A 17,455-nucleotide genomic window follows, 5' to 3' on the forward strand; every position below is an offset into this window, starting at 1 on the left:
ATTCATGCCTGTCATCCTAGCTGCTCAGAAGGCTAAGCCATCTGAGAACTGTGGTTTGAGCCAGCCTGGACAGGAAAGTCTATGAGACTCTTATCTCCAATTAACCACAAGAAAACTGGAAATGGCACTGTGGCTCCAAGTGGTTGAGTGCTAGCCTTGCATAAAAGAGCTCAGTGACAGTGCCCAGGCCCTGAGTTCAAGCCCCATGACTGACAAATAAATAAATAAATAAAAACATTTGAACCTACACTCAAAGTTAACCAGCAATCTTAACCACATCTCCAGCCTCCTGAGATAATGTCCTTTTAGATGTCTACAAAGCTCACAGAGTTTTCTACTCTCAGGTCAATGACATGTTCATGTGGCTGGTCCAGCCCTGCCTAGAATTTTGTCGCCTTCATTGTAAATTTGTGGTCCAAACATCTCCCATACATCTGGCCTATACTATGATGAGACTGTACTCTTCTCTATTTGGTAAGTACAATAGGACAGGCCGGGGGGAGGAAAGGGGGTCTTTGGCTTTTGTCTGTCCTCATTACTCTTTAGCCCCTGCAATTAAGAACAAGAGGGCCTTTGAATTGTAGATAGTAGAATTTCCTGGGAGAGTCTGTGTATTTTGTTTTGCTCAATAACGGTGTGTGTGTGTGTGTGTGTGTGTGTGTGTGTGTGTGTGTGTGCTTGTGTGCAGGTGTGCCTGTCAATACTAGGGCTTGACTCAGGGTCTCACATATTTGTTTAGCTTTTTTGCTTAAGGCCACCACTTACCACTTGAGCCACACCTCCACATCTGGTTTCTGCTAGTTATTTGGCGATAAGAACCTCAGATTTGTCTACCGGGGCTGGCTTTGAGCCTCGATATTTCAGATCTCAGTCTCTTTAGTAGCTAGGATTATAAATGTGAGCTAGGGTTGATTTTTTGTTCTTAAGCAAATTATCCCATTTTTTCTTGGCCTAAGGCTGCTGTCTATCTCTACCAAACAAAGTTATCTTGATAGGAGATGGATTTAGATGATAGATATGAATTCATCTCAGAAAAAATTCTGATAAAATATAGGAAGTTTTCATATTAAGAAAACTCACATAGTAAAAATATGAAGACACATGTAAAACTATGAATGTACTATAAGAAAACTAATCACATTGGTGTCCAAAACTATGAAACTTCTTCAGGATATTTTAAAACAGTACTTCAGTGTTTTATGAATTTCCCAAGACACAATCATGTATTTCCGTATTTCACACAAATCAGATTCCACTGCATTCTACTGCAGAAGACTACAGGTGTGTTCATTTGGAGAACTTTTATTACATGTTAATTTTCTTTCCAAGATGACAAATTCAAGATGAATCTTTACAACTTCTGACACATTTTCTTAGTTCATTTCTTCTAAAAGCATTGTAGACACAAATTAAAAATGTAACATGAGGGGCTAGGAAGATGGCTCAGTGGTAGAGTGCTTGCCTTGCATGCATGAGGCCCTGGGTTCAATTCCTCAGCACCACGTGAGAGAAAAAAAAGCCAGAAGTGGTGCTGTGGCTCAAGTGGTAGAGTGCTAGCCTTGAGCTGAAGACCTGAGGGACAGCGCTCAGGCTCAGAGTTCAGGCTCCACGACCAGACCCCCCCAAAACAAAATGTAACATGAGTAATAGTTAAACATAAGTTATAAGGTACTTATTATTCTGTTTTGCAGATTATATGATCCTATACCTAAAGGATCTTAAAGATTCGCCCCTAGAACTCCTAATAAACACCCTCAGCAATGTAGCAGCATACAAAAGTAACACACACAGAAAAGCTTTTCTGTACATCAACCATTATTGATGTACAGAAGGAGGGAAAAATTAAGAACATCATTCCATTCAAAATAGCCTTTAAAAAGATACCTAGGAATGGGGTCCCTGTGCCTTACACCTGTTAACTTAGCTACTCAGTGGGCTGAGAGCTGAGGATTGTGGTTCAGCCTATGCAGAAAAGTCTGTGAGGCTCTTATCTGCAGAATTCCACAAGTAGAACTGTGGCTCAAGAGGTAGGAGCTAGCTTTAAGCACAAAAGCTCAGAGATAGCCCCTAGCCCCTGAGTTCAAGCCCCAGGACTGGTCCCCTCCCAAAAAAGTAAATGGCCTATAAGGAATATGCATAAAAGATCACTGCAGATAAGCAAATTAAAAAATCAAAATGGCCAAACCAAAATATTACCAAAGACCAATAGATTTATATATAACAATATATGGATTTTTCTATTGTTTTTGTGACTCTCGGCTGATATATAAACCTCTCTGTGGAGTGCAATATTCTGTGAAAAACTCATAATTTAGGTCTATCCCACTCATCACTCTGTCATATTAGATAATGATTATTGAAAGTGTCAGACTCATTGCCACCCTGGCCTCAGGAGCTAGGATTCTCTCCAGGATGGGGAGGGTAAAGTCACAAACAACTGCCACCCCCATATTTTTATAGATCATTCTGCTTCTAATAGTATTTCTATTGCTCCTAAGCTTCTGTTTCAAGACTCAATAAAGGGTCTGGGCAGGGGGTGTCATTCACTGCCAGATGTCTGGAGCAGCCATCTCTAATGGTGCTTCTGTTGGGTATTGTGAGTCACCAACACACTCCTCAATGGGCAAATACAGCAGTCACCAGTGCCTCTGCCATGTGACTTGTCAAGGAGTCCCAAGCTGTCACCCAGCACTACCACGCCTCAGCAGCTGCTTCTAATGGCCAAGCTGCCAGTGTAATTTCCTGCAGTTTAACCTTTCTATAAAGGGACCCATTAGACTCTCTTCCTCTCCTTACCCACCTCCTGTGACCCAAGTTCTATAGCAAAGTTTCATACATTTTCTTGAACGGTAATAGCTCTTTATTTGTAGGTCCCTAGAGTAACTCAAATCCAATAACAGGGACTCTCTCAAGATGAAGTCTTACTGTCACCCTCTGAGATAAGAGGAATGGCAGGATGACTTTTCTACAGTAGGGCTAGCCTTCCACAGTGTAATAGTCACTGCCTAATAAGTCTCAATTTTAATTATATCTTCTTTCCTAACTCCTGCCGCTCAAGAGGGCTCAGAACTCTTGCTGGCTTTTCTTCTGCTGGGTTATTTCACTGTAGTTTCTGAGTTCCATCCTTTATAGTTTCTGGATTTTTTTTTCTTGTCTTTCTTTCTTCAGAATGTAATCTCTTTTCTGTCACCAGATTCTTAACATTCAAAGAATTAAAAGAGCAAATCTTTCTCATCTGCCATCTTGCCTTTTCTCTTCTCTTGCCTTATTCTCTTTGGGATAATGGTACGCAATGGTTTGAATGTGTATATCACTTTGAGCAATATAGCCATTACCCAATATGGTATATGAAAATTAAATGTGTAAAAATCTAAAGATTAAGCAAACATTACAAAACTTTCAAAAGAAACAAAAAGTAGAAGCTCATGACATTGAATCAATGAGTTCTTGGACTTGATGCCAAAGACACAGGCAACAAAAAAAAAATAAGTAAATTAGAATTCTTCAAAATTTAAAATCTTAATGCATTAAAAAAAAGAATTATCATCAGAGTCAGAATAGAACAAGATGTCAGCAAATCACATAAAGAGGATTTATATTCAGAATATGAAGAGAATCACTCATATTCAAAAAATAAGACAATGTAATAAAAAAATGAATAAAAGACTTGAAGAGACATTTCTCCAAAGAAGATAAATAGCCAATAATTACATGAAAATAATCAACATCACTAATTATTAGGAAAATGAAAGTCAGAGTCATAATAATATCAAATTATCTCTTACCTATTAGGGTGGCTACAAATAAAAAACAAACACCAATGAGGATGTGGAGAAACTGGAATCCTTACAGATTGTTGTTGGGAATTTAACATGATATAGTAGGTATGGAAAATACTTTGGTGGCTCAAAAAAAAAAGGAAATATAAATTTGCCCAGATTTTCACTTCTGAGTATATACTCAAAATAATTATCAGACATTCTTTTTTTTTTTTTTGGTCCAGTCATGGGGCCTGAACTCTGGGCCTGGGCACTGTCCCTCAGCTCTTCAGCTCAAGGTTAGCGCTCTACCACTTGAGCCACAGCACCACTTCTGGCTTTTTTCTTTTTGCTTATGTGGTGCTGAGGAATCGAACCCAGGGCCTCAGGCATGCAAGGTAAGCACTCTACCACTGAGCCACCTTCCCAGCCCCTTATCAGACATTCTTATTCCTGAAAAGCAACCTGAATATCTATCAACAGAAAATGAGTAAATAAAACGGTGTTACAATCACCCAAGGAAATATCATTTGGGAAATTCTGACACATAACACAAAGTAAATGCACCCTAAAACATTGTTTAAGTAAAATAAGCCAGGCACAAAAGTACTATATGAATCTACTTTACATATGTTTAGATACTGTGAGTATTCAAACAGTATTCAGACAGCAGAACAAAAACACAAACAAAACAATTCTGGCTAAATGAGGAGTGTAGGGAGGATGGAGATTATTGTTTAGTGGTTACAAAGCTTTAGTTCGACAAGGTGGAAAGAGTTCTGATTATGAATGACAATGATAATTCACAATATGGGTATACTTAAACCACTAGATTATATACACTTTACAATGGAAAAGATGGCCAATTGTTATACTGTGTGTATTTTATAGTAAAATATGTAAAAGGATCCAGGCACTGGTAGCTCACATCTGTAATCCTAACTATTCAGAAAGCTGAGGTCTGAGGATTACAGTTCAAAGCCAGTCTGGGCAGGAAAGCCCATCAGACCCTTGTCTCCAATTAACTACCTAAAAGGCCAGAAGGGGAGCTGTGGCTCAAATGGTAGAGCACCAGCCTTGAGCAAAAAAGCTAAAGGACAGTGCCCAAGCCCTGAGTTCAAGCCCCAGGATCAGCATACACACAGAAATATGTATGTGGTAAAGGATCTGGTATATGATGGGCACCCAGCCAATATTAAAGAGTAAGTGTGTGTGTGTGTGTGTGTGTGTGTGTGTGCGCGCGCACGCGCGCACGTGTGTGTGGGGGGGGGGAGAAAGAAGAGAGAGAGAATCTCCAGAGCTCCCTGGCAAAACTAGCCAGTTCATGCCCAATGGATATAAATCTGTAGCTCTTTCTTGGCCTGAACTTCCATCCCCCTTTTCACTTTTAGATGAATTAAGGAAAGCAGAAGATGAAGAAAGTGAATTATTTGAAAACCTGTCTAGTCAACAGATCTTCCTCTGGCTGCAAGGACTATTCCTCTTTGCATTGGTGTGGACAGTAGCTGGCACCATCAATGGGGACAGCAGAAGGAAATTTGATTTGTTTTTCCGCAACCTGATCATGGGCATAGATGACAAAAACCCAAGACCCAAAAGTGTCAAACTCACCAAAAACAACATCTTTCCTGAGAGAGGTAATTTCAGGCTTGTTTATTATGTCTTGGTAAGATAACTTAAATTACATGTCCCCAATCAACAAAATGCATGGACTGTGTGAGCCCTTTATAGAAGCGAAGATAGCTAAATGCCAGTGATTAAATGCTTATAATCCTAGTTACCCAGAAGGCTGAGATCCGAAGATTGCAATTCAAACTAGCCCAGGGCAAAAAATTCAGTGATACTTCTGTTAACCAACAAAAAGTAGAGCTCTGACTCAAATGGTAGAGATCCAGTCTTGAGCAAAAAACACCAAGGAATAGTACATAGGCCTTGAGTTCAAGCCCCACTACTGACACACATACTCATTACGGAATATTTCATAGCTTTCTGGGTGCGTTCACTTCTCTTTGTTTTTTTTGTTTTTTTTTGTTTTTTGTTTTTTTTTTTGGTCGTGGGGTTTGATCTCTGGGTCTGGGCACTGGCCCTGAGCTCTTCACTCAAGGCAAGCACTCTACCACTTAAGCCATAATCTGGTAGTTAATTGGGGATACAAATTTCATGGACTTTCCTTCCTGGGCTGACTTTGAACTGTAATCCTCAGATCTCAGTCCCCTGAGTAGCTAGAATTACAGGTGTGAGCTACCAGCACCCGGTGTGGGTTCACTTCTTCAAAGCTGACTTGTATGTGTGAATATGGGAGGTCCTAAAATCAGGGTCTTATGGTTTGAGTGCTTATTTTTCTAATTATTATTGTTGTTATAAGGGTAATATACAGAGGTTACAGTCAGGGATTATAAGTCAGGTAAAGAGTACAATTCTTTTCCTTTCCTTACTCTCTAGCAGCTTTTCCCTCCTGTCCCCACATACAAGTTGTATGGTTCATTTTCAACATACTATCTAGTGAATAACACTAGGCTGAATGCTTTTTTTATTTATAAAGAGATGACATGACATTTTTGTTTTGGTTTTTTTTATGTTGCTGTTTGTACCAGTCCTAGGGCGTGAACTCAGAATCTGGGTGTTTGTTGTGTCCCTGAGTTTCTTTTGCTCAAGGCTAATGCTCTACCAGTTGAATCACACCTCTATTTTTGACTTTTTGGTAGTTAATTGGAGGTAAGAGTTTCATGGACTTTCCTGGCTGGGCTGGCTTTGAACTGTGATCCTCAGCTCTCAGCCTCCTGAGTAACTATGATTACAGGTGTGAGGCACCAGCACCAGCTTCGGGTGTATATTTTTGTTTTTCTTACAAAAATTACCCATAAATCCATCACTTAAACAGAGTGGTGATTTTCCCCCCATTCTTTTCTAGTCCTGTATTATGTGTTTATCTGCTACATATCATGGCAGCTGTGATATTAATATTTCTCTTAATTTTGTCATTATAGCCTAATATGTTAAAATGTTTTCAGTTTTGCTACAAAATCTTTAAAATGACTCATGGCTAAAAATGCTCTTCTGTGTGTGGTATTCTTTACTCAGATGAAATGTTTAAATAGCTTTTATTGCTTTTTCCTAACATCTACTAATATACTGTATAAAATTTAGAAAATACAGAGAAGGAAATAGAAAATAAGACTTTAAAAATTCATTATCCAGAAATTTTACTTTTTGTTTGTTTGTTTGTTTGGGGTTTTCATTTGGTGGGTCATAGTTCCTGAACTCTGGGCCTGGGCACTATCTCTGAGCTCTTCTGCTCAAGGCTAGTGCTGTACCACTTGAGCCACAGTGCCACTTCTGGCTTTTTCTGCTTATGTGGTGCTAAGGAATCGAACCCAGGGCCTCATGCCTGCAAGGCAAGCACTCTACCACTGAGCCACCTTCCCAGGCCCCCAGAAATTTTACTTTTATGCTTTGTTTTGTTTTGGGCACTTGTAGGGCTTGAACTCAGGGCCTGGGCACTGTCCCAGAGCTCTTTTTGCTCAAGGAGAGTGCTCTACCACTTTAAGCCACAGCTCTACTTCTGGTTTTCTAATGTTTTCTTTGGAGATAAGAGTCTCATTAACTTTCCTGCCTGGGCTGGCTTTGAATCATAATCCTCAGATCTCAGTCTCTTGAGTTGCTAAGATTACAGGTGTGAGTTACCAGTGCCTGGGTACTTTTAGTTTTTTAGGTTTATTTTTCTATATTTCTATAACTTAAGGAGAGGTTTATACCATAAAAAAAAAAAACAGTTGTACCTTTTTTTTTTTTTAAGGCCAGCACTGGGGCTTGAACTCAGGGTTCTGAGAACTGTCCCTGGCACCACCACCTGAGCCACACCTACTTCCAACATTTGAGTGGTTAATTGGAGATAAGAATCTCAGGGAGATAAGAGTTTCAGAAAGTCCCTGAGATTCTTATTTTCAATTAGTCACCAAAATGCTAGAAGTAGGGCTGTGACTCTAGTAGTAAAAAGTTCAGGGCCTGAGTTTAAGTCCCAGGACACCCTCCCCCACACACACACCCCTTCCCACCCCACCCCCCAGGCACACACAAATACTCACAGAACTTTCCTTCCTAGCTACCTACAAATCTTGATCATTAGATCTCAGCCTCCTAAGTAGCTAGATTACTGGCATGAGCCACTGGTGCCCAGATACCTTTTGTACTTGTAAGAAAGAATGTATGAAGAGCCATGAGGGGACTTTCAGAGGTGAGAATAATGTGTATATTAAAAGACTTAGATTACATGGGTTTGTACATTTGGCCAAACTTTGTGAAGATTAGCTCAAAATGGGTATATTGTATCATAAATTTTATTCCAAAAATAAATAAAATTTGAACCCTAGTTAATGATATACTGCTAACATCTTTATGCAGAAGTATATAGATATTTATAATTTATTTTAGAATATTGCAAAAGAGTAAGATTGGAGAGAGGAACTGATATGCATAAAAATAAGAACTAAATATAAAATGTAAGTGGTAGGTGTACAAATAACCACTGTACAATATTGTCAGTTTCCATGTTTGAAATTTTTCATAATGATAAAAGGATGAATAGAGCCAGGCATTTTGGTGCATGCTTACAGTCCTAGCTATGTGGGAGTCAGAGGGAGGAGGATTGTGGTCTGAGGCCAGGACCCTATCTGAAAAATAAAATAAAAGCAAAATAACTAGGTGTGTGGCTCAAGCGCAGGCACAACCAGTGCCAGCTTTTGAGTTCAATCCCCAGTACAACACACACAAAAGTGTGTGTATTCACAGTCTTGTTTCTGCCACCCAGCCCACTTCTGATATAATGTCAGATGAATTACATGGCAGCCCTGTTTAGTAAAAGGTGAAAGATTTATACAATCTGAAGAGAAAACAGAGTATTGGCAGCCCCATTTAGATCCAATAGTTGGGAAAATATTTTGTTCATTTTTATTTTGCTAAAATATATAAAATGTACAATTTTGTGGTGTTAAACACTCGTCATATCCAGAATATTTTCATTGTGTGTGTGTGTGTGTGTGTGTGTGTGTGTGTGTGTGTGTGTGTGTGTGTGTGTGTGTGTGTGTGTGTGTGTGTGTGTGTGTACCAGTCCTGGGGCTTGAACTCAGAATCTGGGTGTTGTCCCTGAGCTTCTTTTGCTTAAAGACAACACTTTACCACTTGAGTCACAGCTCTAATTCTGGCTTTTAACTAGTAGATTATTGGCAATAGTCTCACAGACTTTCCTATCTGGGCTGGCTTCGAACTGTGATCCTCAGATCTCAGCCTCCTGACTAGCAAGGATAGCAGACAAGAACCATCAGCACCCAACAATGGTTATCTGTTGTTTTAAGTGTGCTAAAATGTTTTATGGCCAAGAATGGCAGCCTCCCTAGGAGAAGGTTCCCTGAGAAGAATGTTATCTGCTGTTGTCAGAGAAATTAATCCCTCCATGTCATTTATATTCAGTTAAGTTTTAAGAATGTTATCTGCTGTTGTCAGAGAAATTAATCCCTCCATGTCATTTATATTCAGTTAAGTTTTAAGTATATTCTCACTCATTTTCTGACTGTCAATCACTGACAGAGGGGTGTTGAAGTGTCCAACTATAATACCAAACTTGTCACTTTCTTCTTGACACTCTGCATTCTGCTTCATATATTTTGTCATTCTGGGCTCATCTGAAATGGGAACATAAAATCATTTCTTCATTTTTTTATTTCAATTTTTTCTTCTTTTAGTTAGAAGCGAAGTTGCATTTTTTGCATATAGTGGTAATTTGTTCCTCATGTGTTCTTTATTTAATGTACTATTGTAGATTTTGTGTTTGTTTTTATTCTGACAGACTATGTCTAGACACAATTCTTCTTTTATTTATTCTGCTTGGAATGTGAGGCATCTGTTTAGTCCAAAGAAAAATTTTTATTCTCTGGCTTCTATATAGATTATCTTCTTTTTTTTTTCTGTTTCTGCCCTTTCTAGGCAGACTTTCTATTTTAATATCAGTCACCCACAACTTGAATTTGTTTCTTCACTACCTTGGATGATTTTCATTCTGCCCTCACATCTTGTTTCTTTGCCAGTTTTCTTAGTATAATAATAATAAAGCACAGGCTGTGGGATGAAATTGTTAGAACTGGAATTCTGGCTCCAACTCTTTCTAGTTGGGAGACTGAGTAAATTCCTAACCTTCCTCAGTTTCCACAATTACAAAATGTATACAAATAAAAATAGAGCATATTTGTGGTTCTTAGAAGGTTTATATGAGTTATTACATGTAAAAAATGTGTTCATTGTCTGACTTATGAAATGGTAGTCCCTCTCTATAACATTGTAATAATAGCAATAAAATGATTTTTTTAATACTTAAAGCTCTTCAAAAAAAACCCTTTAAAACATTGTATGTTGAAAGTGTTAAATAAGTGTTATCAGTTTGTATTTATCATCAACATTATCACCAACATTATTTCTTACTGGATTTTTCTATGTGTGTGTGTGTGTGTGTGTGTGTGTGTGTGTGTGTGTGTGTGTGTGTGTGTGTGTGTGTGTGTGCCAGTTTGGGGACTTGAACTCAGGGCCTGGGCAGGGACACTGAGCTTTTATGCCCAAGGCTAGTGCTCTACCACTTAAGCCACAGCTCTACTTCCAGTTTTTTGCTGATTAATTGGAGATACGAGTCTTATGGACATTTCTTCCCCAGCTGGCTTGAACCTTGATCCTCTGATCTCAGCCTTCTGAGTAGCCTGGATTACAGGCATGAGCTATCAACACCTTTCTCCAATGGCTTTATGGTCCTATTTCATTTTAAAAAATGGTATCTTTTTATGCCTTATAGAAGATGCCAAACAGTTTACTGAAACTGGTTTTAAATCATGCATTGAACAAGTTTCAGAAGTGTATTCTTCAGGCTAATCTTTACATTATATTCCTTTACATTGCAATTTTTTTCACCTAGTCCATATATTGTTTTAAATTTTTCTCATCATCCAAGATTGATCTGTTTGTGCTCTGAGACTATAGAGATGGTTTATGAGTTACCACTGATCCCACTTCTGGCCCCCTTTGTAATAACATCATTTCTGCTGTTTTACAACAAGAGGACCAGTGACAGCTCCGCCACATTTCTAACTTTTCCCCTATAACATCCCTTGTCCTGTGATGTTTTCCTCTCCCCTTCCATGATGTAGCATAAATGAAGCCATCATTACTGGGTACCCATGGCTCTTACCGGTAATCCTAGCTACTCAGGAGGCTGAGATCTGAAGATTATGATTTGAAGCCAGCTCAGACAGGAAAGTCCATGAGGTTCTTATCTCCAGTTAACCATCAGAAAAGCCAGAAAAAAAGCCAGAAATGGCTCAAGTAGTAGAGCACTAGCCTTGAGGGGGGAAAAAAAAGGTCAGGGGCAGGGACAGAGCTCTCAGGCCCCTGAGTTCCAACTCAGCACTGGCACACACACAAACAATAAGGCATAATCCCCAGCACATATTGTTGTTAACTTGCTTCATCTATCTTTTTTGCAACAACTACTTATTTGAAAGCAGGTTTAGTTCATAAAGATGTTAGTAAGACTAAAATGTCATTTTACAAGCAACCACCATGAACACATCCAGATAAAATTAAGCTTTACTTTTGTCTCCATGAGAAATATATACTTTCTTCCTGCTAGTTTTCAGACTCATTGCTGCTTCTGGGCATGATCAAGGCAAATATAATTCATAAAATGCCTTTAAAATGAACCCAAATGCAATAAACCATTGCTCTTACATGGATGACTAGTGGAATGGCCAAGATCCAATGACCACATGGAATCAACCAGTTCCATCTGTTGGAAGCAGTCTTTTCTAGATAGGTTTCATCTGTGAACGTTCAAGACAATGGAAAATCCTCAATGGAGGGGTTCTGTGGCTTTTTACTTTGAAAGGGGCATACTGCACTGAATTTAAGGTGTCGTGACAATCTTCTTATCCATTATGGTCTGGGCCCCTCCTGCTCTCTTGGCTATAGGGGGAAAACCAGACTAGTTAGGGGAAAACAAGAATAGTAGCTGGCAAGCAGGTGGATGTCTGCCTAATTTTCTGTGCAATGTACACTTCTGTCTTTAGGCAACTACTGGAGAGATACCCAGTGTACTTTCCTGCCTTTCTTCAGTCTCTTGATTCATTTTATGCTAGTTAGGTTTCCAGTACAGTAACAAATATCTGAGAGAATCAACTTAAAAAGAGGAAGGCTTATGTTTCAGAACTTTTTTTCATCCCTATGTAAGTGTCTATTCATGACTATTTGCAGCTAGTCCCTATTTTCACCCTCAGCCACAGACACCCAATAATCTTCTCTCTGTAGATTTGTCTTTTTTGTTGTTGTTGTTGGTCATGGGGTTTGAACTCTGGGCCTGGGCTCTTCAGCTCAAGGTGAGCACTGTACCACTTAAGTCACAGTGCCACTTCCGGTTTTCTGGTGGTTTATTGGAGATAAGAGTCTCACAGACTTTCCTGCCCTGGCTGGCTTTGAATCACAATCCTCAGATCTCAGCTTCCTGAGTAGCTAGGATTACAGGCATGAGCCACTGGTATCTGGCAGATTCGACTTCTTTTTAATATTTTGTAAACATGAGATTATGTAATATGTGACATTTTATATCTGGCTTTGATTGCACTTTCTTATAACTATCTTTGAAAAGTTCAAATGCCTTTTCACAAGGGCTCAGGGTTATAATTCTAAATTTGATTACTCAGGAAAGACTTCCCTGACTTCATGGGACATTTTTCTACTTTATTTCTATGCTTGTGCATAATTTTATGTGGGTTGGTTAAATGGTTGGCATAGTTTGATATCTAGCTCTATTTTATTTAATATCATTGCTTGAACTCATTTAAGAAAATAAAATGGTATCACTGATGGACTTTTGGTCAAGATAAAAAGAAAAAAGGAAGCTGTTTGTGGATATAGAATTGGAATGACTGGCTGGGTGCTGGTGGCTTACACCTGTAATCCTAGCTATTTAGAAGGCTGAGATCTGAGGATCATAGTTCAAAGCCAGACTGGGCAGGAAAGTCCATGAAACTCTTATCTCCAATAAACCACCAGAAAACTGGAAGTTGTGCTGTGGCTCAAGTGGTAGAGTGCTTGCCTTGAGCTGAAGAGCTGAGGAACAATGCACAGGCTCAGAGTTCAAGTTCCACGACTGACAAAAAAAAAAAAATTTGGAATGACTTATTGCCTTCATTTATTTTGCTGTTGTTTTTCTCATACCTGCTGTTTTGCTTATTCAGAATCATTTAATCACTTCCATAATCAGCACTTATCATTTTTATACAAATAATGAAGTTATTCCTCTTTAAAATGTTGCTCCAGTTTTGACAATTACTGGCAACATGTACAATTCACCACAATTATGCCAAGACTAGTCATATGTTTTGGATATCTATAGTTAAAGGGTCAAATACCTCCAATAAGAAATGTGAGTCATTGTGTTTAAGGGCCTGTTCTGTTTCTTTGGGTCCAGGAAGCGTCTATGATTTTTATTTCGTCAAACAAGCAGGTGGACATTGGGAGGCATGGACAGAGTATATCACGAAAGAGGAAGAGAATATCCCTGCCAATGCAAAGGTAAAAGAAAAGCACTAGCCACAGCACTGTGGTTTCTAGAATTCCTTTAATACTCTCCCAGGTGGGTGTATTAAAAGCTCCATGTGAGTATTTTTAAGAATTATCTTAGGCTGGGCTTTGCTGGGTCAGGTCCATAATTTTAACTACTTAGTAGGCTGAGATCTGAGGATTGTAGTTCGTCAGTCCAGGCAGGAAATTCTGTGAGACTTTTTAGGTGCAATTAACCACCCAAAAGCCAAAAGTGGAGCTGTGGCTTATGTGGCAAAGTGCTAGCCTAGAGGTGGCGAGGGGAGGGGAGATAGGAGCTCAGGGAAAGTGCCTAGGTCCTGAGTTCAAGCCCCATGACTAACAAAAAAAAAAAAAAGGAAGGAAGAAAGAAGAAAGAGAAAAAGAAAAGTCTTTTCTTTAGGAAGAGATTCAAACATGACTTCAATCAAATCTTCAAGAGACCCAATTCCTTAATCAGCCATCATGCTCTTTGTCTTGTTTTACTTCATCAGAAAATGGAAGTAAAACCCATTTGAATGATGATCACAAAGATCAAAGGGAGTATATAGGAGCATGTTGGTACACACCAGGGGTCAGATGGGCATTTATTGCTATCCTGACTATTGTCTGTTAGTAATATCAGGTGTTTGTGCACTTCATCAGCAATGCATGCGATTTCCTTGATCAGAACTCTCAGAAAAGCAGATTCTGATTTTTTGGGTAGTAGATAATTTATCTATAACTCCTCATTTTAACCTTATGGAAATTTTTTGTAAAGATGGGTATTTTTATGCCTCTGTTAGTAGAATCAAGTAGATATCATTTATGTTTCTGAGGGTGGTAGACAGTGGCTGTAAAAATGGGAACAACCAAGTGGGATACCAGGCAGAAAACAGATTCTCATGTAAGGATGCCTTAATAGGGGTAAACGTGTGCTGTCTTCAGGATGTACCCTGGAGGCTGAATGGTGTAAATACACCTCTAGCACTGAGGTCTGAATTTTTATTCTCCTTTAAGAGCTTAGTCACCTTAGTTCACCCCAGGGGTTTGAAATCTTGCTGAATTCATACAGATAAGAGTCCACTATAGGGCTGGGAAGGTGGCTCAGTGGTAGAGCGCTTGCCTTGCAAGCCTGAGGCCCTGGGTTCAATTCCTCAGCACCACATAAGCAAAAAAAAAAAGCCAGAAGTGGCGCTGTGGCTCAGGTGGTAGAGCGCTAGCCTTGAGCTGAAGAGCTGAGGGATAGTGCCTAGGCCCAGAGTTCAGGCCCCACGATTGGACCCAAAAAAAAAAAAAAAAGAGTCCACTATAGAAATTGTTACCTCATAAAATAATTGACCTAATCCCAGAAAATAAAACTGTATGAAACCCAACTTGCTTGAAATTGATTGCAAAATGGACATCTGGAACCTGATTCTGCATTGAACATCTCTTACTGGATTAAGTGCCTCTTATCAAGTTAACCACCTGTGTTGGAGCTTCATATTTTTACCTATGTTGAATATATATACATATATATATATATATATATATATATATATATATATATATATGCCTCAAAAGGTTATTGGAAAGACTTCAAGATAGTAATACAAGCAAGACAGTCATAGCTATGTTAATTCTTTCTCCATCTCAGTCATATTATCCCATCTGCTTTTTTCCCTTTAGCCAAATTACTTCCCCAAACAAGTCAGGCCTTTGTCTATGAAGGTCCCCCAGTTACACAGATGCAGACCATCTGCATTATGAGTCTGGTTTGGCTTTTGTGAACATCATTTACATGAACCACGGTGTGGATAGTGCTCCCCAGAGTTGTACAGTATAGCAGCTACTTGTCCATGAATCCCATGCAGCCTAGACATGATACAAAGAGATTTTCACATATAGTATATACCTTTGTGCCCCTTTCTCTGCCCCCATGAAAGGACTAGGTGTGGCTGAGTGGCTAATGACAAAGATTCATGCTCAGAGAAGCCATGCTAAGATCTAAGACCCTTAGTTTTTGAAGACTAAGCCTTCAGAGGCCCAGCTAAGATCTGAAAACCAGGAAAATGGTGTGCAATTCCCATTTTAGAAAAAGCAAGGGATTTGTTTGGGCACAGTTCTGAGAACCAAGGATTTGAGTGTTGGGCAAAGAAGAAATCAGGAACAAGCCTGGGGAGTGGGGTCTAGGGTCATACCTTGTGTTAATCACCTTTCTGCCACTGTGAAACATACCTGAGAAAGTCAACTCAAAGGAGGAAAGGTTTACTTTAGGTCATAGTTCCAGAGCTTTCAAGTGTCTAGTCACTTGGTCCCATTATTTTCTTTGGGCCTGTGGTAAGATTTAACATCATGGAGGAAGGGCATGGCAGAGGAAAAGCTGGTCACCTAATGATACCAGCAAGCGAAGACAGCAAGCAAGGACAGGGCCCACAAAGGCATACCTTTAAGGACACACTCTGCTCCTCCAATCTCCTAAGTTTCTTCCACTTCCCAATAGCCTGTCAAATTATGAACCCATCATCGGATTAATTTACTGATAAGGTTTGATCCTTTACCACCTCAAAAGCTGAGCATGGCTGTATTAGAGACCAGACCTTCAAATGAGTTTTGGAAGAATATTCTCGATTTAAACTATAGCAAAACTAAATTTGAATCAAGTGGTTTAGATGGCCTATAGGAGGTAAATTTTGTCTGAGACAAGGCAGACAGGTAGCCTCAAAGACAACGGCTTGGATTGATCCTTTAATAATTGTTTTGTATGATCTCAGTGCCTTGTACTTTTGCTTAGCTTTTATCACTCAAGGCTGGCATGCTATCATTTTAGCCACAGCTTCCCTTCTGGCTTTTTGCTGATCAATTGGAAATAAAAGTCTCATGGACTTTTCTGCCCCGCTGGCTTTAAACCATGATGCTCAGAACTCAGCCTCCTAAGGACCCAAGATTGCAGATGTGAGCCATTAGCACCTGGCTATAATTGCTTTTTATAATATAACAGTTTAGTGTTATATAAAATGTAGACTTTATCCCGCATTGCCAAATAAAACAAAACAAAGAAAAAGCACATTGACTTTACAGTTATACAAACTGGATTCAAATCCCTGCTTTCCACTAATTTGCTGTGTTACCTGGGCTAATTGAAATAGGAGTTTGGCCCTCTGTTTTCTCATCTACAAAACAGGAACAGTAATGGACAACTTTTTATTTGTGGTCTCATTTAATCTCAAATCAGTTCAGTGTATTATCTCCATGTCACAAATGACCCTCAAACTGAGGACCTAGGAGAGGCTCACTATTCAATCATATGCCTAAAGATAGTATTAAATGGAACTAGAATTCAAACCCAGCTTTCCTGAATGCCAGCACCAAGCCCACTGGATCCAACACCAAGATTATTCTCCCCATGTTTTTATGATACAGGCCTTGGAACTCATTATCCCCACAGCAGAGACTGCCCGGTAGACCTTCTTCTTGAAAACCTTACCTTGACCATGAAATTCTCCCATGTTTATGATATAGGTTTCAGAACTCATTATCCCCACAACAGAGACTGCCCGGCAGACCTTCTTCCTGAAAACCTACCTTGATCACGAAATTCCAATGCTGTTTGTGGGTCCCACGGGCACTGGAAAGTCAGCTATCACCAACAACTTTCTTCTCAGCCTTCCCAAAAATATCTACCTGCCCAACTTTGTCAACTTCTCTGCCAGAACTACAGCCAATCAGACCCAAGATATCATCATGTCCAAACTGGATCGCCGTCGGAAGGGCCTTTATGGGCCTCCCATAGGGAAGAAAGCAGTGGTATTTGTGGGTAAGTCATTGGCCTGGGTCTGTGCATGTAATATGATTTAATACATATATGTATACATATTTTAGGTGCTCTAGTGATCAAGCTAATTTAATAGAGTGAGACCCTGTTTGGAAATAATATGATCACTCCAGGAAATGGAAATGAGGTTTTTATCTTTGTTGCTGTTTCTGTTTTCATATCCTTTTGTCTTGTTTGTTCATTTATCTGCCTTTGGGAGGGTAAGGAGGGCACAGAAATGGAGGGACAAAGGGTGAACAAATGCAGTAGTGGTACTCACTGGTACTCACTAGACAACTTGTGGGTAGGG

General features: G+C 39.4%; 1 protein-coding gene across 2 annotated transcripts in view; it reads left to right on the plus strand.

Annotated features, from left to right (window-relative positions):
• The window catches only part of Dnah3 (dynein axonemal heavy chain 3), a 216,447-nt gene that overhangs the window by 121,450 nt on the left and 77,542 nt on the right, over positions 1 to 17,455 (plus strand). For both annotated transcript variants that reach the window (XM_070004375.1, XM_070004374.1), the window contains exons 39-42: positions 345 to 474; positions 5,150 to 5,395; positions 13,261 to 13,364; positions 16,854 to 17,148. In XM_070004375.1, coding sequence (XP_069860476.1) covers positions 345 to 474; positions 5,150 to 5,395; positions 13,261 to 13,364; positions 16,854 to 17,148 — 775 coding nt within the window. The remainder of the gene's footprint in view (positions 1 to 344; positions 475 to 5,149; positions 5,396 to 13,260; positions 13,365 to 16,853; positions 17,149 to 17,455) is intronic.

The sequence above is a fragment of the Dipodomys merriami genome, unplaced genomic scaffold (assembly GCF_024711535.1).
Source record: "Dipodomys merriami isolate MVZ:Mamm:240054 unplaced genomic scaffold, mDipMer1.0.p SCAF_62, whole genome shotgun sequence".
Taxonomy (NCBI): Eukaryota; Metazoa; Chordata; class Mammalia; order Rodentia; family Heteromyidae; genus Dipodomys; species Dipodomys merriami.